At 40.0% G+C, this 23,666-nt stretch overlaps 1 protein-coding gene across 11 annotated transcripts in view; it reads left to right on the top strand.

Annotated features, from left to right (window-relative positions):
• Positions 1–23,666, top strand: part of ppfibp2b (PPFIA binding protein 2b) — a 76,973-nt gene that overhangs the window by 35,653 nt on the left and 17,654 nt on the right. For 6 of the 11 annotated variants that reach the window (XM_051073594.1, XM_051073592.1, XM_051073591.1 and 3 more), the window contains 8 exons: positions 1,277–1,390; positions 8,265–8,414; positions 14,937–15,164; positions 16,112–16,204; positions 20,926–21,037; positions 23,134–23,195; positions 23,328–23,403; positions 23,550–23,632. In XM_051073594.1, coding sequence (XP_050929551.1) covers positions 1,277–1,390; positions 8,265–8,414; positions 14,937–15,164; positions 16,112–16,204; positions 20,926–21,037; positions 23,134–23,195; positions 23,328–23,403; positions 23,550–23,632 — 918 coding nt within the window. Of the gene's footprint in view, positions 1–264; positions 456–1,276; positions 1,391–7,928; positions 8,186–8,264; positions 8,415–14,936; positions 15,165–16,111; positions 16,205–20,925; positions 21,038–23,133; positions 23,196–23,327; positions 23,404–23,549; positions 23,633–23,666 lie in introns of those variants that run through there. The other 5 variants (XM_051073598.1, XM_051073602.1, XM_051073599.1 and 2 more) reach the window with 4 other exon arrangements.

Here is a 23,666-nt window from a genome sequence, read left to right as displayed (position 1 = left end):
TCAGGCTCTGTTTGCTTGTGTGATGTTGGTTTTATGCTATAGGGTAAGTCCATGTGAGAGAATCTTTATTTAATGTTAAGTTAAAATGCACCACCTGCCTGGGCAGCTCTGGTTCATAAAGTTGTCATAAAGTCCACTTCTCATTCCTTATCCACACACCTACTAGTTACACATTCTTCATCTGATGACAGCTTTGATTGGTCCATATCCAAGCTGACCGGGGCTTATTTTCCCTGGCAGAAGATGATTGGCTGTTGACAGTTTGTGGTTCTTTGACTTACTTTCTCTTCACCTGCGTCTTTATTTATGTGAGGTGTTGTCTTGCCTCAGTGTGTGTGTCTGTGTTTAGCAACTAACTTCCCTGTAGCCTGGAAGGGAACTTTCACCTACATTTGTGTGTGTGTGTGTGTGTGTGTGTGTGTGTGTGTGTGGCTAAGTAGCAGAGTACAGAGGAGGTAAGAGACAATATTTTTACTAACATTAGGTTTTGGTCTTCAGCTTTAGTAGTTGATACATTCAAAGTCGCATATTGCCTTTTAACTGCTTTGTGATACTGCAGCCTTATATAGCATAAGGCTTTACATCAGATTTGTCAAGTATTATTTGAGTACATGTTTTTAGGTGTTATGGATCCTAAATATAACTCATTCACATGCTTTCTTGCTTGGTCATGGTTTGCCTTCATTGGAAGGAGACACAGACTACCAGATCATACACTCACCTCTTCTCTGTAAACACATCTTGTCCTTGTTTTCTTTGTAATCTGGATTTTAAAAAACACATTGAGCCTGAAACTTTGCAGGAGATTCTTTATCACCAGAGTGCTGGGAGACGGGGCGTCGCTGCAGGGGTAAAAATCATGGAAGCTGGTGACAGAGAATCAGATGCTGTCGGGAGGATTCGGCATAGTTGAGGAGAGTGGGAGAGTTGTATTGTGTGTGTGTGAGGTTATTGTGTTGTCAGGGAGATTATTGTAAATGTGTGGCACATTCCTGAGTGACAGACTGCTGAGTAAATGCGTGTTGTTTGAGTTGAGTGAGGTCAGGATGAATGAGTGTTCATGCAGATGAAGGGTAGAGAAAAAGACATGGCAATATACTTTATCAAAATTTGCATGGATGTGTACACGGTGCAGGTGACATTACAAAAAAGTCAAAATCATTGCCATGGTACATTTCTGTGTCATATATACTGTATATACTGCTTTAGATTTTAAAGCCCTTTTTAAGCCCTTTGTCCAGGTGTCTTAAGAGAGAATGGCTGTGTCACCCATTAGGTCAGCGTTCTGACAGACCAGGTGGAGGCCCAGGGAGAGAAAATCAGAGATTTAGAAAGTTCTCTTGAGGAACACCGGCAGAAACTGGCCTCCACTGAGGAGATGCTGCAACAGGTAATACACACAGATACACAAACATGCAAACACACTTGTTTTTTGTAGCTATGCAATATGTGACACAGAAACTGTTTTGACTCAGACAAAAATTGCAGCATGTTAAAGGTCCTGTTTATATGGAACACATTTTCAGTATGTCACATTGGCTTCTTGTTCTTTATTTAAAGTTCTGTCCATAAGAAGATATATTTGTGGATTTGAGTACCAAAAACCATCTCAATATACTTTTACATCTCCTCTGTCACGCTTCTCTCTGGAGCGCTAGAAACAGACCAGAACAATTTGTCTGTCCTTTAGCCTCTCTTCTGTTTGGCTGACTGTTTTCTGAGTGATGCACAGCCAGGCCAACCACAGGTGACAACAATAGTTCGTTGCCTACTGTAAACTCACCGTTAAATACAAATGGCGTTAGCCACCACTGAGGAACAGGTTTCACAATCAGTGTTGAAATGAGCCAAATAAAATTCAAATTAAGACTAAAATGCTCTGATATTTCAGACAAAAAAACTTCAGCCACTGGAATATTGCTATCCTTGGGAGGTCTGTGTAACAGTATATGTGGCTACCTCAGAGACAAAGTAACTGTTTAATGCTGTTTTAATTAAATTAAAACAACAAAGAAATGTTGGACGGTGGGTGTCAGTGGGCCGTGATGGGGGCATGGCTGAGGGCGGTGACTGTATAGTTGTAATATCACACAGTCATGTAAGTCCGGATAGCTCGTTCAGAGGCAGTTTCTCAGCACACGTTGTGTTCATTTCCACAGATTGAGTGTTTTGATACTAAATCTCACTTTCATTGAAATCTCAATATATACAAATGGGACCTTTAAATGTATCCTGAGGAGTATTACTCACCAAAACATTGTGTGTATCTCTGAGATCTACCGTAATGAATGCATTTTTTTCTTCATGAAACATTTGGAAATTGAATATGTTGATACCTGTCTTGTTGACTTGGTGGCAGTCCTCTTCTTCCCTGCTTTTTCCAGTGCCTCGCTGCATTTCCTGGTGTTTGTGCCACCTGTGTATCAGTACAATAGTGTGTAACCATTGGCAGGGATTTATCTCATTGCCCATGTGTCACACGCATTCACAGAACCAACAAAACAGGGATCCTCTAGCAATGCGCCTTCAAATAGAGTCAACTCAAGTGTGGTACAGGTGGAAAGTGTAAATACTGTGGCACTGAACTAGTCAGTACTACAATATTTGGGTGACATGTTCCATTTAGCTGGCCAGACATTGTATGTATTTATTAATCTTGTACTTTTTCACAATATATTCAATAATAATAATAATAATAATAATAATAATGATCTATAATCTTTCTGCACAGCCAGAATCAGAGCAATCACCCGGCCACAACGAGGCTGCATGCAACCCTAGGTTGGTTCTGTCTTTTGATAAATCCAGTAAAGTTTACTCCAACAACATAGCAGCATTACTTTGTGCAGTTCTACTATAATTGTTAACTAAGTCTGTTTTACAGTGAAGTTCTATTTTCTATCACAGCTGTCTCCAGACTACAGTTTCAGCTACGACATGTCCAGTACTACCTCAGTAATATGAAACCAAGCTCACTGCAGTTTATAATAGATCATTTGACAGCAGCCATGTGGGAAATGGGAAATAATTTGACGTCATGTCTTCCCCCCTCAAACTGCAAAATGACAACCAGTCTGACAAAAATTTGGCCCTATACTAAAATTAGTCACGGGGGACTATTTCAGGTCTATAATCTAACTTAATCCATGCTGTGTCTACCCGGCTTTAGAGGAGATTAGAGACTGATGGTCAATCAGGCTTCAGTAATTCTGCCTGTGAGTGTTCAATTTAGTCGATATTTTGATAACTAAGCTATAAAAATTAAAACATTAAACATGTTCTCAGATGTTCACAAAGTTAGTGTAACTCAAAATGAAATTATGACAACTGAATATATAAACATAAATGATAATTATTAAGATTTAATTAAACTCTTGTTTTCTTACTGGAACAAATATCAAGCTACTGAGCTCATGTAATGGCAGCAGGAGGATCATTTTTGCCAGCTGTAAGCAGGATGTATAGAGGAGTGGTTAAATAGCAGCGGGAGTGACGTGGTACTGTAAAGGAGTGGCACGTTTCATGGAGAGCATTCCACCTTGATTTTATGATGATGGCCTCCTCTTGGGTTTAAAAAAGTGACAAGAACAGGTAGATTGTACAAGTCAAGGCTCAACATTACTCAGTGTTATTCCTTGTGTTATTAGATTAGACAAAGTTTACTCTTAGAACAAAGTGAAGGTGACCTTTTTAGATAAAGAACTGAACTACTCTGCCACCACAGTTTCATGTTTTCATTTTCAGCTCAAAACACTAACACATTGCATTATACCCTGTCCTGAAATAGCCTGTTTTTGGTTCAGTAAGTTCTTAATGTCCCTGAAGTAAACAGGTAGCCCTTCAGCATACGTGTGTATGAAAAGATTTTACAGAGAATGAGCCTGCTTACCCACCTGTTTGACTAATGAACAATATCTGGTCAAACTAATTCAAAAGTAATTGATTGAAGGTGTGTTGGAGTTGCATTTGGTTGGATGAAACTGTCTGTTACAGATGAAATGATGAGTAACGATTCGTTCAAAATTCAAATCTGTCCATCTTTGACTGCCATTTCACTTGTAACATTGCTTTATACCCTGTGAAGATTCACGACAATTGACAGCTGCTTTTGTCCTGAAATAGCTCAACAACCATTGGATGATTTGCTATACAATTTTACAGACATTTGTTCTCCCTGCAAAAGAAATTACCTTCCCATCAGTCTCTGCTTTACTTTGTGTTTAGAGAAAATTTGCAAATGTTTGCATGCTTCAACTGTAAACTAAGATGGTGAAGATGGTAAACATTGTACTTGTTAAACATCAGCTGATTAACATTTTAATTATGAGAATGTTAGAATGCTGACATTAGCAGTTAGCCCAAAGTACAGCCTCACAGAGCCACCAGCGTGGCAGTAGTAAACTTTTGCTACTTCAGAATTCTAGCCAACACTAGTGGAAGCTATAGGTTACCTATACTGTAGAATACACAGCACATTTCTATAGAAAGCAGTGTGAAACTGAAAGTTGTTCAGCTGTTTTGCTTGACATCACCAGTGAGACAAACCCATGAGCTCTGCTAGGCTGAACACAACAAGAACACAGCTCTGTGTATCAGAAAATCAGCCTTCTGTTTAGACTCCTCAACAGGCTCTTTGTCCTCTTCGTTGTCAACACAGAGGAAAAAAGGCCACAGCCCCAAAATAAATACCCCACGAGGGATGCAACATTAATGATCTTTATCCAGCCCACTTTTATAACTGACTAATTTATACTGTCTGCACCATTTCAGACTAGTCAAGAAAACACAGCAGCAATAAAGAATGACCTCCCTTTTCTTAGGAGGGGAGTTTTCTTGGTCCATTTGTCCATGCTACTAATAAAATGGAGGCCCTTTGCCTCATAGCTAACTCAGTGCCATGTACTGCAACCACAGTTGTTTTCACAGTATGCAATGTTTAAAGCTGATTGTAGATCTCCAGCTGCTGCTGCCCTTGATCTTTACAATGCTTCATGACTAGTCATCGTAAGTTAGGAGGTTTTATTGGGTTTAGCTTCACTGATCTGCAGCTGCTGTCCTGGTTTGTAGTTGTGCCTGTGTGTGTTTATGTGTGTGTGTCTAACACGGTCCCATTTCACAATTAATAAGTGTTGGTCAAACTAGCTGATGTGATGTGTGCTGAGAGAGATGAATGTGGAGTGTGGAGAAAGATAACAGTCATTTTCTGGGTTCTGGGTTTATGTGTCAGTTGTTTTGTATTCTGTTGAATCTTTTATGTATTTATCATCTTCCAGATCTGGACCTCTTAAATCTCCTCAGTATGTAATTAGAAAGAAAACTTGAAGGATCCAAAAGGTGACAACATGTATGTCTGCCCTGGCTGTAGCATGTCCTCTGTTTGTGTCAGTGTGTGTGTGACTGAAAGAGGAGAGAAAGACAAAGACAAACAGAGATAAAGACACAGAGAGAGTCCACCCAGCCAGGGCTACTACTTGCTGTGGGAACCACAACTAATCTAATAAGAAAGAGTCCTGAGTCAGCACACACACACACACACACACACACACACACACACACACACACACACAGTACAGTGTTCTCATGCTTGAGGGGATCCACCCACACATGCAGTCATACTGTGATTACACGTCCTTTTATGCCTATATTTGGTGTCCTTAACAACAAACACACACACACACACACACACACACACACACACACACACACATGCAGAACTTAAGTCATTGCTCATTATCTTTTTGGATATATTTTATAGACAGAATGAATGACTAAAATGTATGGATATAACTCTCATCAGCATTAAGTATCTCTTAAATTTATCCATTTCAGTTCTGGACTTGTAAATCACATATACACTTACATTACCTATGACCATACAATTACCATTCACTACTTCACTTGCCTATTGTTTGTCTTCTGGAGTTCACTCATAAATGCAAGGTGCACAATGTATTTTTATGTTAACAGTGGGTGGTCATTTAGCAGCTGAAGAGCCAGATATTTTATCTAAGCACATAGTGAGGACAAAAAAGATAATATTTGACATGACTCCACATGAATGCTAATGCTGCTCTGTGTCTGCTGGATAAGTAGAGAGGCAATTGTTTCCAATATTGTTTTCATTTGATGGATTATACTCTGAAAAGAACTAATACTCTAATAATATTTGGAGTAAAATGAGCCAAACCACTGGTATGGTGATCCATTGCACTTTCTGTCAATCGTTTTTTAATGACAAATTGTGAATATTTAATTTTGGAATCACATTCTTTGCTAAAGTCCAGATCTGAGCTCTGCTATTGAACTCTGTTATATTTTACACAGTTCAGTTTTGGAAATGAGTGCGAGCTCTTTAAAGAGATCTATAAATGCTATAGAGTGGATAATTTGTCACATGCTGCTCCTCATAATCAACGGAAAGCAAATGTAAAGCAGCTAAGCTGTGCGCCGTGACCACAGACTTCTGATAAATTACCTCTAAAGACTGCAGCTTACCCTGCTGTAAGTGACACCAACTTTGCAAATTGTCAGTCAGCTGCCAAAACCAAGCAGATATTCTGTGTGTGTGTGTGTGTGTGTGTGTGTGTGTGTGTGTGTGTGAGAGAGAGAGAGAGAGAGAGAGAGAGAGAGAGAGAGAGAGAGAGAGTGGCTTCTGAGCTAGACTGATTAGGTTTTAGCAGTCTGTCTGTCTGTGGCTATGGTGTTGACACAATGTGTTTACCATGTGTGGTCAAAGAGAGATGTCCCTAATGTGTTTAATATGGCATCCACGCATCCATAAGAGGAAAAGGAAATATATATTGTTTAAGGACTTCAAGTATTTATTAGTTGTCATGGTCACGTCTCCATGCTGGGCGAACATAATTCTTTATAGATGTTCCCAGAGCACAGTTCTGTGTGTATGATAACAGCAGGAGAGATGGGACCATTGGGCTGTCAGACTCAGGTGAGTGAGTGGGCTTGCCTCAAGGCCTTGAAGCACAATGGTCCATGCTCCAGATGCACAAGAAATTCAGCCACCAGTGCTCTCTGTCCTCATAGTTATGTCCTATTCAGGTGACCTCTAGCGGTCGTAGTAATTATGATGGGGCAAAGGAGGAAATCAGTGATGCAGTTTAAAGAACAGGAGGTTGGGGTGGATAGATGGATGAAACCACAGGACATGGGACCAATAGTCGCCATTAAGGAAGTATTTATTTAAAACCACAACATGGTCTGTTCCTCAACCTGGCAAAGTAGTTTTTGTGCCTAAACCCAACCAAGCCATGAGCGTTCCATAAGCTTAGTGACATGTTCATTATTGTAACCCTGATGATGAAGGAGACTCTCCAATGGGTTGAATCAGAGGGTATGGTTACCTATATGGAGAGAGGACATGACCATGTTAGCATTGTCACTGTGATTATGTTTAGCATACTGACATTAGCATTTAGCTCAAACATGGCTGTGCTGAGGTACAGTGTCACAGAGCATTTAGCATAGCTGTAGACTCTTAGTCTTGTTCAGTGTTATGTTACATCACATGCATTTTGATTCGGTCACATTGAGTTTGACCTACTTGCATTTTCATTCTTAGAATACAACAGAGAAATTTGTATGTCTGTATTAATGAATCTGTCATGTCCTTGAACACTTTGTTTCATTTTCTGTGGCATTTTCTTTAGATCGTTTAGCTGTAGAATCCTAATTTGCTTTGTTTGAGATAGAAATACTCTATGTTGATATATTTCTTTCTCTTCTTCTCTGAAATATTTAATCTCAACAGGGATGGTGCAAGAAGTTAGATGTTAGAGGCTTAAACAACAATCCAGGGCAACTTAAATTTGATTTAAGCAAAGAGGAAGTGGGATTAGAAGTCATTTAGATGAGGAAATGAAAGCAAGCGACAAACACAGAGTTGGCAAAAAGATGTGCGTTTTGTGTGTCTCACAGAAAAAAACGCACTTCTTCTGCATGTCCTCTCACTCTTTTAGGCACACTTTTCTCTCTCCCATGCTAAAGAAGCACACAGATATATTAATAGAGTCCTTAGCTCGCCTGTGTGTGAGTGTGTATATTTAGCTTTGTGGGGTCTGGGCCCCCAGCCTAGCCTGTTCAGTCACTGTGGGAAGAACTTGGTACTGAGAGGAGTAGTATGCTGACTTCACTGCGCTGATCTCCGATATATGTGTGGTTGACATTTCCTGTAGGTGTGGATTGCAAAGGCTGTTCAAGTGTTGTTTTCCATGTGTCCAGCTCACAGTGTATGTGTGTGTTTTCCCCAGGAGCTGATAAGCAGGACCTCTCTAGAGACTCAGAAGCTGGATCTGATGGATGAGGTGTCCTACCTCAAACTAAAGCTGGTTAGCATGGAGGAGACACACACCAACACACACCCACAAGATCCTGTGGACACAAAGCAGAACAAAGCAGAGGTATGGAACGGCAACAAATCTGTGTGTCTGTGCTCAGAAACTGCAACTGCTGCTTCTTTGATCCAGGAATTAACAGCTTAAATGATGCATGTTTTTACATGCTATAAGCAGAGGTGCCCTCTGCATTTGCCTGAGTGTATGTATATATACCATTGATGCAGTGTTACTGAAAATTAGGATAAATCTGTTCAACTCTCAGTACAATTGAATATACATTATGTTTCAAGATTTTATGCTGGTTTCCTTAAAATACCATATAACTCATGTTAATTTGCTTCTGCATAGACTCTATATAATTATACATTCATCTCTGGCTATAAACTGTTTCCAGGAAATATCTGTTATCTCAATATTGTTTACATTACTATCATGATATAAGAAATAAGAAGCCAAGCTAAAGGCATATCCCTAAGGATGGTGGTCTTTTAGCTTGTCCACCACTTTGGTCCACACTAAAATGTCTCAACTATTGGATGGATTGACATGAAATTTGTTTCAGATATTCATGATCCACTCAGGATGAATTGTAATTACTGTGGTGAGCCCTTACTCAAACATTTATTTGTTTTTGCATTAGGCAAAACTTTAACTTTGCCCAGTAGTTTATGACCAAATGTCCGAAAAACTGCTTCCCATTAGCCAGCTGCAAACATTAGCATGCTAACACACTAAACTAATATGGTATGGTATGGTATGATGAACATCATACCTGGTAAACATCAGCATGCTAACATGCTGATGTTAGCATTTAGCTCAAAGAACCACTGTGCATAAGTGCAGCCCCACAGAGCAGCTAGCATGGCTGTAGACTCTTAGTCTTCTTTTTAGGACTCTCAGCACGTTGTCTACATTGTCTGAGGGCACCTGTCATTTTACCAGTACAAAGTCAACATCATTTAAAGGGCCAGTGTGTAGGATTTAGTGGAATCTAGCCGTGAGAATTCAGATTGCAATCAACTGAACCTGTTCCCTCACCCCTCCCTTTCCAAGCATATCAGAGAGTCTACAGTGGCCGTCAGGTGACAAAATGGCGTCAACTAATACATCGCTAGTCTGTCAGGTGTTTGTTTATGTAGCTGTACTGAGATATTGTGTTTAGTTGTTGATGTACTCCCTCCTTTCTTCCTCTTCCTCTTCTTTTTTTTCTTTGTCTTTTGTAAACAAGCTGCAGTGTCAGTGTAAAAATGTGTGTTTGGTTTGTCCATTCTGGGGTACTGTAGGAACATGGTGGTGGACTCCGTGGAAGAGGACCCACTGTGTAGATATATTTCTACACCCCTGTATAGATATAAATGGCTCATTATGAGCAAAAAAAGTTTTAGGTGATTACACACTGATAAAAAAATAAGATAAGATAAGATAAGATAATCCTTTATTAGTCCCACAATGGGGACATTTACATTGTTGCAGCAGCATAAGTGATTGAAAAAGATAGAAAGACATAAATACAAGTAAGGACAAAAATAAAAACAAGATAAGGTTATAAAAAATATACACAACAGTATAAACATGACAATGTAATAAAAATATTAACAGAAGAGAAATATACACAGGACTTTATACATAGACAGAAAATGAACTAAATACAGATATTGCACATTTTGAAATGGAATTGCACACAGTGACTGGTAGCAGCTGTTTTGGATTGATTAAAGTGTAGAAAAAACCTAGTGAAAATGTCCATGTGAGTATGTGGTGAACTAGGAGCAGTGCTGGTTGTGGAGTCTGACAGCAGCAGGAAGGACCTGTGATACCTCTCCTTCACACACTTTGGGTGAAGCAGCCTATCACTGAAGGAGCTGCTCAGTGCTGTCAGACTGTCCTGCATGGGGTGGAGCTCATTGTCCATCAGGGTTGATAGCTTTGCTATCATCCTCCTCTCTCCCACCACCTCCACAGGGTCAAGAGGGCCCCCCAGGACAGAGCTGGCTTTCTTGATCAGCTTGTCCAGTCTCTTCCTGTCTGCTGCTGAGATGCTGCTGCCCCAGCAGACCACTCCATAGAAGATGGAAAATATACTAATGTATTATATTTTATTTCTTCTAATAGATCCCTGCAAATGTTACTGATTCTGGTTCTGTTGCTCAATTGCCAGTAAAAAGCAGTGTGAAAAACTGAAGTACAGCGTCATAGAGCTGTTGGAGTAGCATGCTGGTGGCTCTTAGTCCTGTTTTCACATCTCCCAACCCCAATTCTGCACAATGTGTTTATGTATGTATGAATGCAGCTTTAAAAGATTTTGCAGATATTTTTCAGTTGTTGTTGAAATAAGGCATAGTGACAAGCCTTAGATGACATATTTCTGTTGTCTTCACTGTGTGTGAGCAAGAATATAAACATTCCATCAGGGGTTATTTACTCTGGCTGCTGAGGTCACACTAAACCAAAACAGATGGTTTTTGGGCAGAGGACACAGATTGATCTGATTATTTGATATATAGAATATCTAGACTTTCCTGGCTTACATGTACTCAGAAATGTGTTCATTCTAGTTTAAATATTTATATTTATTGAAATATAATTTTATATCTGTACATATAAGAAGCACAAAGTCTACAGAGGCAGGGCTGTTATTAAACGTGTATTTTTTATGTATTAAGCTTTTTACCTTCAAGCAAACTGACAGCAACAAATATTATATTTCAACTCTGAAACCAAATTGTATCTTCAAAAACAAATTCTAACATATTTCAAAATACTACAGACAACAGAGACAGCAGTAAATTACTGAGGGGCTTGGTGGGATAACAGTGCACACTGATCAGCTTGTCTTCTTGAGACATGAAGGCGGATCCTCACATTTCACAAAACATCAGAAGTTGATAAAAGTTTTGGTTAGATTAGGTACATAAAGCCTGACAGACACACAAAAGTATCCAAGCCCAGTTTGATGAGTACTAAGGCTGGTGCCATAGGATTGTTGTTTTTTTTCTCTCTCTGCTTTAAATAGCAATAGATGATTTTTCTCCATCATTCTACCTGTTATACTGTTGTACTTTAAAAACTGAATATGAAAGTTACATAAACAAATAATGGTGTGGGCACACAGACACATGTACATGCATAAACTGACTGCATGTCACCTAAGTGTAGTTGACCAGTCTTTGCTTGTCGTTACTAGTTTCTTTGTGGGGACTTGGTTCATTGTGACACCCAGCTGCTCCCCACTGGGACAGCAAGATACTAAAGCTGCTCTCTTTTCACTGAACAAACACGATACAGCATTCTTGACACTTAGTGGCCCATGCTCTGCACACGCACATGGATGGAATGTGATAAGCATCAACAGAACTAGACAGAAGGGGAGAGACAGAGGGGAGAGGGCTTGACAAGAGAGAAAGGACAGAAGGCGGAGAGAAAAGGAAGAGAGGGAACAGAGGGCCAAGGTGAGAGACTGTGACAGACAGATCTGTGACAGATAAAAAATGACACAGTGTACTGTGAAAACATTGTTTTCTGCCCTGCAGGGCACACACATTAAAGTGAACATGCAGGACATTCCTACTACAAAACTCTGTAGGACTTAACTGTCAGCACTGTCTGCCTCTGTGAAAACTAAGTGTAATCCAACTCTTCTGGTAATATTTGTGTCTCTTGTGCAAAGCTCTTGTTGAACCAATAAGAAAATAGAAAGTGGTCTTTGCAGTTGATTTAAATGTTTTTCACTTCTTTCTTCCAATCAGTCACAGGAGGTCATAAAGTAACAGGTACTGAGCAAAAGCATACAATTCATCAATGTCAGTAACGTCTTTGGTGATTTGATTTTACATTTTACTCACCAAAGTAATTGTTGAGATCTGTGAACAGGATGTCCAACAAGCAAGGGGTCAAATAAAACAAGCTGTGAAAAGCCCATCAGTTTAGTCAGATTATCTAAACTGTTTCATAAAACTCTAAAGTCAGTGCACCTGAAACGTCCAGGCAGCAAACATGATACATAATCCAGTGATAAAGAGCCCTAGTTTCAGTGATGATGCCATTAATGTCTGTGCTAAATATGGCAATCCAACCAATAGTTGTTAAGATATTTCTGTCTGGACCAGAGTGATGGACTGACATCTTATATTATCTCTTCGCAGACTGTGGCAAGCATATATAAATACAGTGCATTCCCAGTCACATGTCAGGCACAAGGCACCTCAGCTTGGTTTGTTCAGATATAGATAGAGCTGCATTCACTCATTTCCTCCAGTCTAATATTCAGGCTGGTTCAGGGATCACCTGAAGGATGCTTGTCTGAGCTGGAAGCTCCACCACCTAAATGCCCATATCAGATATGCCTATGTGGTGTCTAACAGCACTGTTTTAACACTGACAGGTTAATGCTTGTTGTTAATGCTGTTGGTGTAGTAATGAGATACTAAGACTGTGTATCAGTTACACATGCTGTGTGTGAATGGGTGTGTTGTGTGTGTGTTAGAGTGCTTTTAGATGTTGAACAGGTGCTGTATAAATGAGTGTGTGAATGGGTGAATGTGACCTGTAGTGTAAAGTGCTTTGAGTGGTCGCTGTGACTAGAAAAGTGCTATATAAGTGTAGTTCTTTTACCATCTATTTACATGCATACACACCCAAATCCAACATATCCAATGCACAGTTGTGTGGCTTTGGTCATGTTATGGAAACTGACACTGACATTTTTGGTAAAAAAGTGTGTACGTGTGTGTGTGTGTGTGTGTGTGTGTGTGTGTGTGTGTGTGTGTGTGTGTGTGTGTGCGTGTGGTTAGTAACAGCTGCAAGGCCCTGGTGGGCTGGGAGCAGGAATGGCAGGCATCCATTCTGAGCATTCCTGAGGGCCAAACACTTTCACCTCAGAGAACCACAGGAACACCACACACACAAACTCACTGCTGTCTGATGATCACCTTGGACTGGGGGCAGCTGTGGCTCAGGAGGTAGAGTAGGTCCACTAATCACATGGTTGGCAGTTCAATCCCCCGTTCCTCCCATCCACAACATGTCCTTGGACAAGACACTGAACCCAAAGCTCATCCTGGTCAGCAGGCCAACACCTTGTACGGCAGCTCTACCACCATTGGTGAATGGATGAATGAGATATATAAAGCACTTAATATATTGTAATCAAAAAGTGCTGTATAAGTGCAGTCCATTTACAACTGAATTACTAAAACAACACCTTTTGAGGAACTAGGTTTTGAATGTGCTGACCCTGCATCTTTCCACTGTGGATTTCACAGGCCCAAGAGTTGTGGCATTCTCTGGGGCCTACAAATTATAGAGCCCTTCATATGTAAAATCCAACAAAAGATAAGTCTGAGTATATGTCTATCTGCAGTACCTCTGTCTTATCTTTGCTCTCTCTGCTCTGTTGGTTTAAATCATGTCCCTGCTTCTACTGGGTACAGGCTTGGCTGGAGTTCAAGTATCTTATAATAACCTTGGTGTTCCTGGTGGGGCTATTACATTTAGGTTTGAGACCCTGTAATAGTCCACTGAAAGAAGGATCACAACAGTGAGTGCGCTTTGAGAGAGAAAATCAAATTTATTGATCAAAATAGCACAACAATACATCTGTTTGCCATTTTGAGGAGTCTGTGGCAGCCTGGTAGCCAGCTGCTACTACGGGAAAAAAAGAAAAAGAAAGAAAAGAGCATCACCTGCTAAAGCTCAAACTTCATCTGCAGAGAATCCAGTTGAAAGAATAATATATTCATTTTGTACTGTTCTGATCTAAGGCCTGTAATACCAGGTATCCTAATCCAACTACAGGTGGTACTGGTTTAAAATGATTAGATTTATAATCTTAAATTATACATAAATGAAAGAATAAGTGTGAAATGAGTAGACTCTATCAACAGGAAGAAGATGTATCACTCAGTTGGATTTATTTGACTTCACAAACACTCCACTCTGCAAATCTGAGACAAGCTCTGATTTTTGCCTCTGAATAAAAATAGACTTAAACATTTACAGTGAGCTATCCACCGTGAAAGAGTGCAGTAAATCCAGAGAACCTGACACATCGCCATTTGAGTTAGTTGACTTTTTGCTTCTTGTGTGTGTGTGTGCATTCAGTTCTGTATTTGATATATATTAATCCTGATTAGCTGTTAGGGTAGAAATTCTCGGTTTATATTTAGGGGAGTTATTTTGGGTTCCTCAGTGGTGTGCTTTGAGTTGTGTGTCATTTTTGGAGTAATGTTTCCTCCCCTTAATCAAGACCTTTTTTTTTAAGGATCTTTCCAACCTCTCATCCTCTTCTCTTCTAAACAAATTTCTTCTTTTGCCCACAGTTTTGCAATTAATGTTTAGGTTATTCAGAGGTTTTTGGGGTACTTAAGCTTTTTCAGCCAACAGTCATCAAGATATGGAAACAGGCATTCTCAGATACTGACTGAGATTAACAATAAGTGAATGTCTGACTCTCCTCTCCTCTCCTCTCCATCTCCTCTCCTGACTGACTTTCATTTCTTCCTCTTTTGTTTCTCCTCATCTCACCATTTCACCTCCCTCACTGCCTTTCATTTGTCCCACCATCCTCCATCGCTCCATCCCTCCCAGTGTGTGGTAAATCTCATCAGTGAGCTCCAGGAGCAGATGTGCAGGTTTCAGGCAGAGATCAGCACTCGCATCCAAGAGAAACAGGCCCTGCAGGAGAGGGAGGCCCAGGTGGGGGAGCCTGGAGGCAGCCAAGCCCAGGGCCCCAGCCCTCAGCTCGAGTTAGCCAGCTCAGACCTTAGCCTGTCCGGCTCTGACGCCTGGATGCACAATGGAGGACAGACTGTACACGTAGGGAGACTTGATGGATGAACTCATCTTTCCTTCCTTCCCCATCATTTCTGCTCTTCTCTTCTTCCCTTTTAACCATTCCACACACCACCCGGTATTTGGAAATTTCCACAGAATCAAACTAACAACCTCTCGTGAAGTGTCTATAGAGTGTCTGTGTGTGTACCTAAGGATGCTGGAGTCACAGTTTCTTGCAGATATGGAGACTATTGATTGGTTCTCCAAATTCTTCCATACATTTGAGGAGTTATTGAGGTTATTGAAGCACAAAGTTTGACCATATAGTTAAAAAAAAACTTCAGAAGCTACAAGTAGCTCAGTCTGCCGTAATTGTTTGGAGGTAGATGCTAAAGACATAGCATCTCAGAAACTTGCACTTGTCTCTGAATAACTCCTTATGTATATGAAGCATTTGGAAAAAAATGTTTCAGCCCCGATCTGGATTTGGTCTTCATGAATCCTTGCAACTTGGGTTTTGGATCAGGCATAAAGACTTTACTTGATTTGATGTCCTTTGCTTGCATGACAGTGGTTCCTTCTACTAACAAAGTTTACATCTGTCCATTTCCTCTGACACTGACCAGGTGGATGGCTCATGTAATGGTTTGTATAATAATATGTGATCCTGTACAGGGTTTCCTCGGACAGTGGTAAGTTGAGGCTGGCAGATGTGCAGCCTGGATGGCCTTCAGTCCTGCTCTGGGTTCATCCTTTTCCTAGCTGTTGATAATTGCACGCTGTGGTGTCTGTTTCAGGAGGATCATGCTTCCTATATTAACCACTGGACTGTAGCCCTGGAGACCTTTATAACCGCACTGAATGTGAACCTGATGTTTGAATTCCCTCCCATTTACATGTTGGCATGTGTACAGTTCAGTAATACAGACTAATTTGGCTTTGAAAAAGAAATCTGTAGTAAAAGCTGCTGTGTTTTGCTTTTTCTACAGGATTTGTTACAAGAAGTGAAGCAGCTGAAAAGCAAAGTGGAGGAGTTGGAAGGAGAGAAGAGCCAATATGAGAGAAAACTAAGAGCAACCAAGGTACTTGTTAAACCAACATGCAACACGTAACCCAAATATCTGTATAATTAGCCAGTTTTGACTGGTTATATAAAGGTCATATGTCATATGTTTTACTAGTAACAGCTGTAGATAAAGAAATAGATTTTTACTTTGTATTAGTGTCTGGATAGAAAAATGTGCAATTTACATAATCAGAGAAGAAAAAAAAAAAGAATGAATTAAGCTGCAGGGTTTCTGTAGTCCCATTATATAAAACTTAGCCAGAGTTTACAAATTGTAACTGTAACTATATTATAACCAGCATTGCCTCAGTTTTTCCTACGACATATGAATAGTAAATCTGAAAAAAAAGAAAAAACAGTGTACAGTCAGATGTGCTCAGGTCTGGACATTCCTCAGAGGACGTTCATGTTGTGAATAATATCTTGATAATATCTCACACATCATGAAAATAGAACACAGTGTGCTTACATGTACTTCAAGGAAAAGTCTTCCTGAAGTATTTTCCTCAGGCTGATACTGTTGTAATTGTTTGGGAGTTATAGTGGTAGAGTAATAATTAAAGGATTTTTAGAATTGGGACCCAAATACATACTAAATGAAGCATTTTACACTATAAAGATTGACATGTAAATGCTTTCTGTTTGACATCTATGTAGACAACTCTGTAATGGTAGCATTGTCTCTGAATGATCTCAAACCTTGTTTGGTGTTATTGCACTGCTGGGCTAGCTGTTTTCGAATTTCCCTGTTTCTTTATTTTATAGTTACTGTACAGATATGGCAGTGGTATAGATAATGTTATCACACTCTTTCTGCAGCAACCTAATTTCTAGTGTCATGCATACTAGAACCCTGATTTACATATTCAATTTGGGGATTAAAGCTTGACTCAAAACTTAACTCAAGTAAAACCCAAATTTCAGATTTCAGACAGTTAACATACATTAACATATAAGGATTTGCTTGACAAACACAGTTTGAAAGGGAATGTATCATTATGAATGCAGAGTAGCTATATAAGAGATTATATTGCAAAACAACCTCATATTCAAAGTAATTCGTGAAAGATTAGGCTACAATTAGTAAGTAGCAAGTAGGCAGTATCTACTATTTACTAATCTGCTAACAGTAAGTCATTTATGGCTAACAACTAGCTTGTATTGCAGCTGATGCATGAGTGTCTATGTCACATTTTCACAGCAGAGAGAGAAACATCTAGTGAGGAAATGAGGTACAACTCTGTCATGATACAGATCGCAAAATCCTTAATTGTAATATTCTTATGTGGATCAGGCAGGCTTTCCTCACCTTAATCTATTTACAATACAGAGTGAGGCTTCTATTTTGATACACTCACTGAGCTCTTTATTAGAAACGCCATACTAATACTGGAGAGGGTCTCCCTTTGCTTTTAAAAAAGTTGCCATCTCCCTTTGCTATCTTGACATAATTGCATCAAATAATATCTGCAGATCTGTTAGTTGCATGTTCATGCTGGTGATTGTGGAGGCTACTGAAGTACACTGAACTCACTGTCACGATCATGGTAGCATGGTACGTTGTCATGCAGGTAGTAGCTGTCAGAGGATCAGTAAATTATGGCCATAAAGGAATGCACATGGCCAGCAGCTATACTCATATACAGGCTGTGGAATTGTGATGTGGAACAATGGTGTATGAATGGCTAGACTGTTGACCTAAGGAAAGTTGGGTCCATGGATTCATGCTGTTGAAGCCAAAGTCTGACCCTACTATCTGTGTGCTTCAGCAGAAACTCATGTTCATCAGCTCAGGCTGCGTTTTTTCAGTCTTCAACTGTCTGGGTTTGGAGCACCTGTGCCCACAGCAGCCTCAGATTTCTGTTCCTTGTCGACAAGAGTGGAACCTGATGTGGCCTTCTGCCGTTGTAGCCCATCTGTCTCAAGGTTTTACTTGCTGTGCAGTCTGAGCTGCTTTTCTGTTCACAACAGTTGTGAAGACTGGTTATCTAATCTCCATTTTATGCATTGCACTGCTGCCACATGATTGCAGGTGTACAGGTGTTCCTGATAAAGTGCTTGGTGAGTGTTGCTGCATTATCATAAGCAGCATCATTTTACAGACATTTTCCCAAAAGTCAATGTGACATATTTCATATTTTTTGAAACCAAAATTAAGATATTAGAATAATGAGTTAGTATAACATTTAGTTGTATAACATGACTGTATGACAATGGACCAGAAGGATTTAAGCAGTTCATTTCTTCTCTAAAAGAGCATCTCTCTCCTAACACCTTGCTTGTTACTGGTTAATTTAAAGGAGGTCAAACTGCTGTTGCTTTCCTCTGTGCTTACAGTGCTTCCTGCCTCCTCTCTTCCTCTTCCTCCTCCTCTATCTGTATCCTCTTCTTCTCTGTTAACCTCTCTCCACGGCTTGCTCTCCACTTTTTTCCGCTCTTCTTTTCTTTCTCCACATCTCTAAATCAACCCTGTCATTACCCTCTTCCTGTCTCTCTCTTTCTCTCTTCTCTTTCTAGCTCTCTATCTCTTACTCTCTTCATGTGTGTTACCAGTCGCTCATGACCCAGCTGTCCAGCCTCAAGCTGACTGTGGAGCACACACAGCTGGAGAAGCAGCACTGGGAGGAGCGCTGGCGCAGCGCACAGGTGCCTTCTCTTGCTCCTTCTTTTCTTCCTCTTCTGCCTCCCACTCTTCTTAGTCGTCACCTGTCTGTTTTTTCCTTTCTTCTGATTAGTACAAAGTCCTTTCCTAATGTATTCCCTCCATCTGTCCTCCTCCTTTTCTACCTATTCTCCACCAGTATTCTCCACTTGCACTCAATCTCCCCCTTTTCTTCCTAGTTTCCTCATTTTGCACTTGCAGCTCTTCCTTCTTCCTTGTTTTGCTTTTTGTTGGTCTTGTGATGGCTGAAATTTTGTAATGAATCACAAATATAAGTAGTAGGAATGGGAGACAGTTAAGAGCGTTGATAGTAAAACATCCTGATTTTGACATGGATGAGGTTCGTGTGTTTATGCATCAATGTGCAGAAGCAGAAGAAAATCGATCCTTCTGCTCCCAGCTGTCTCTCTCTCCCATTCTGTCATTGTGTTTGAGAGACTGTGCATGGATGATGTCAATCAGTATGACTGTGATGTGTATGCATCAATTGTGTGTTGTTTGCATGGTTGTTTATGTTCACTTTATTTACTATGGATATGACCCAGACAAGGTACCCACCTCAAGATTTTCTGGTTGATGTCTTTCCAATAGAAACCATACATTCCCTTGGCTACATGTATGTGGAATTAGTGACCTTCAACACACCAGGCTGATTGACAAAATGAGAAATATGAAGAACAAACAAATCATTTTCAGCTGACGACAGTAACAGTCTCGCTTTCCCCTGTTTCACCACTTGCTGTGCTTCTGTTCTGTTCTGCCTTCTAGGCTGCTTTGGCCTGTAGGCTTATAGGCTATTATTGTGAAGCAGCTTCTGGAGGTTTTAAGTTTGCATTATAGCATGCCAACACAAACATGTAGGTCTGCACACACACCTGTTTTCTGATACCTGTCATTTGCAACAGTTGTTATTCAGCAGCTTTGTTACTTATTATGCTGATATGTGAATATATCCTGTGAAGACAGCAAACTAGGGGAGAGAGGGATAGATATGACATGCAACAAAGGTGCTTGGTCAGACTTGAACTGGGGGTGCTGTAGCTGCACTTTAAGCATTGTAAAATACCAGTGCTCCACCTGATACAGTTGGACAGCTGAAGCTGGCAGGAGCCCATACCAAAACCAGTGGGAGAGATGAGAGGTGGAAAAAAACATTTTTTCACTAATGTAAGTGTAGCCCTGCAACAGACTGATGACCTGTCTAGGGTGTACCCCACATGTCACCCAGTGGCAGCTGGCTCCAGCCCCTCCACAACCTTCACAGGATAAGCAGCACAGCTAATGGATAGACAGATGGATGGAAGAGTGACTGAGCCTTCAGCTGTCAAGGCTGTCATGCCAACACTGTGTTAATAGAGATTTGAAATCATGTTGGGCAACATCGTGCATGACAGGTATTGTCATTGTGTCCTGCAATTTTTTTCTGTCCAAAATACTGTATATATTTTGCTGTCCCAGATCCACTGTAGGTTGATCCCCGAATGCTGATGTAGTTTGTGGTAGTAGAATTATATAGGTGTGGACCAAGGAATGGCTGTCTCAGTTTGAAACTTCTGTACCAATCCAATACCTTATGAAGGTGGTACATAAACAGGGAGGAGGATTCAAACAAAAACATACATTTGAACTGCAACATGGTCCTGGAGACAGAACTTTGTGAATGGTAGATTTAGTTAAAATGTATAACTGCAATAAAAAGGCTGTCTCTGTGTGTATATTTCTGCTATATCATTGTTACATCTGGCACAGAGAGCCTATGATGACTCTATGACCTAGCCCTACTTTGATTTGCAAAAGACTTAATCACTTCATCAGCAGCTCACAAAGCTGTCTAAAATCATTAAACTAGTAATTCGACAATTTATATTTCATTCCATGTGATTCCAGTGACCACAGTGAGATATCAATGTATAACTCACATACAGATTTCAACTCTGATATTGTCCCACCCATGAACAGAGCTGGTAAAACTGAGAAGACCACATATCCAGGCCCAGTTGCCTTAAACTTAAAACTCCCAGATATTCAACGACCTGGAAGACTGACACAGACATCTACTCTGTTTCCCTCCACAGGCAGAAATCTCAGAGCTGCAGCAGCTCCTGGCCTCCAAAGATGCTGAGATTGAGTGTCTGCAGACCCAGCTGCTAGCCAGAGATGGCACAGCCAATGACAATGCAGAGAGAGGTATACACAACTGACAGTCTGACCAGTCACGTCAGATCCACATCTGTCAGTAAGGATGTGTGCGTGAGAGCCAGCAATATGCATGTCTGTCAACTCTGATAACTATAACATCTAATCAACATGTCCCTCTCTCCTCTCCTCTCTTCTATACTTGACTTGTTCTTGCCTCTCTGCTGCCCTCTGCTGTAGAGGAGGTGTATATCAAGCACCTGATTAACAAATGTAAGGCATGGTGTGCTGTTGTAATTGGTCTAATTTCCAACCAAACTCCTCTGACTTGATTTTTGTATTTTTGTCATGATGTGTCCATATTTGTCATATTTATTCAGTATAGTATTGTCAAGTTTGGCAGTGATTTTTGCTCAAATCTCAACAAATCTGAAACTTAAAAAGAAAAGTGGCCCCTTTGAATGGTTTAGCTAAGTGATCACTTCGTCAGGTGTGTGGTGGCAGAGTGTTTGGTTTAAGATTGGACCACAGCCGAGCTTCAGTTTGTTTCAACCAATTCAATACAATTCTATATCCTTTCAAATCTCCTGGCATGGTTTCCAAAGAGTGTCAAGCAGTGCAGTGTGTAATGTACTTATGTCACTGGCTTACTCATACAGCAAACTTTGATCTTGTGTTACTGTTAATAAATAGAAATAATAGATATAGGTCCTGTGGAACATCTAGCCAAACAAACAGGGGTTCACAAGGTGGACCAGAGATTTTTGCCAACACAGTATTGTTAATCTTGACTGTTTATCTCATACACACACTACACAAATGACCTCACTCTTCACATACACAGACAAATGTGCTCTCTATCTCAGTCTGTCTTTCCCTCTCACTCTCTTACCTGCTTCATATCTAACACACCAACATTTGCATGGTTTTCACTGAAAAACTGTTTATTTCTCTCTCTCTCTCTCTCTCTCTCTCTCTCTCTCTCTCTCTCTCCCCTTGTGGTTGCATGAATCCCTAGCTCCAAGCTTTTTAGCTAAGACTCACTGTTGCTGTTTTTATGTACAATGCTATTGGCTTAACCACATCTTCCAACCAGTTAACTGAGAATTCTCAGTGTCCACTTTATAAGCATGTGTAAACCTGTACATACAGGAGTTTAATTTAAAGGACTACCCAGCAATTTAAAAATGTACTTCCATATGAAGTTTGTGAATGGTCAAAATGGTCAAAACCAATGCAGCAAAGCTCCTCCAAAGCCACAGACCACATTATAGGCACTGAGTAGTACTAGTAAACTGATTTATGTGTAACATTTGTGGAATTCCCCTTTAAGGTATGTTTTTGTATTTGAAAGGACATTGAATTACATTCTCCACAGGTTTTTTTGTGTGTTTGTACTGTATTTTGTTGACAACATCCTCTCTCTAAGAATTAACCCTTGTGTGTACCCTTTAAAAAAATTACATTGAGGTTGTTAGAGGACAGATATGTCAAACAAACTGCAAGAGGAATATTGTATATACTTTTTAGTTTCTCACTTTCATTCAGCTAGATTTAGATTCAACCAACTTCAGCCCTGAACATAACTACCAAATATTCAATGCATGAGTAAAAAGAAAAGTAAAATGCATGATTTTATGTTGTATTGGCAGTGTGGTCATAAATTGCTGTTTTAATGGATTTCAGTGGGGGCATTTTTATCATTAAGACTCTCTATGTAACTATCTTTTTTACATGGTGTATTATATCATAGGAATTGAGGTAGAAATTTAGAAATGAGAAAATTAAATAAAATACTCTGGCAAAATGTATGCCATGTGCATAACACAGCCAAAATTATTGAAAAATCTAAACTGAAACAGACAATAATGTCAATTATTAGTCCATTATATTCAAAATTCTGTTGGTATTATCAGCACTGCTACAGACAACACCTGTTCTGTCATTTTAAAAAGCTGCTGTGTTTGTCCCAGGTGATGGTATATGGGCAGTTGTGCTGTCAGTGTGTATTTGTTTTGCTTGTTAGCAAGGCTGTCATGTCCATCACCAACATTACATCAGGCACCTGTCACATGCCCTAAATGAAGCAGACATGAGGTTACTGTGAGTCCAAAATAATATTTGAATGCCTTGTTTTTGTTAATCAGACCAGGAGTACCAGAGGTTGAAGGTGGGGATGGAGTCTCTGTTAGCTTCAAATGATGAAAAGGTAAATTAAATCATTTTTCCCACTACTTCTATAATTAAAGATGTAAGTGTCCAGTTTGAGAGCTGTTTTGATGGCCTCATCTCTTCACTTGATTTATCATGGAGAAAATATTTGTGTCTTGCTGATGAACAGGATCGTCGTATAGAAGAGTTGACCATTCTGCTTGGCCAATACAGAAAGATTAGAGAGGTCATGGCACTCACACAGGGTATGAATTACTTTCTTTCTGCTCTGAAACATAAGTTTTGGTCAAACTACAACATAGGAAATAGTGGACAAGGTATGTTCCCCCCTGTCCTTTATATTCATTGTAATAATATTGTGCTATGTATTTGCTGTGTTGTTATCAACCAGGGAGCAGTGAAGAGGAGCTGAGTGGCAGTTTAAAACTCAGAGCCATCACACACAAAGCACACTCTGATATCCTTAGGTCAGAGGTAAGATTACAAACTGTTTCCACTTTTTACAACC

The sequence above is a fragment of the Lates calcarifer genome, linkage group LG10 (assembly GCF_001640805.2).
Source record: "Lates calcarifer isolate ASB-BC8 linkage group LG10, TLL_Latcal_v3, whole genome shotgun sequence".
Taxonomy (NCBI): domain Eukaryota; kingdom Metazoa; phylum Chordata; class Actinopteri; family Centropomidae; genus Lates; species Lates calcarifer.
Note: the sequence above shows the minus strand (reverse complement) of the source record. Positions and strands in the feature narration are given on the sequence as shown.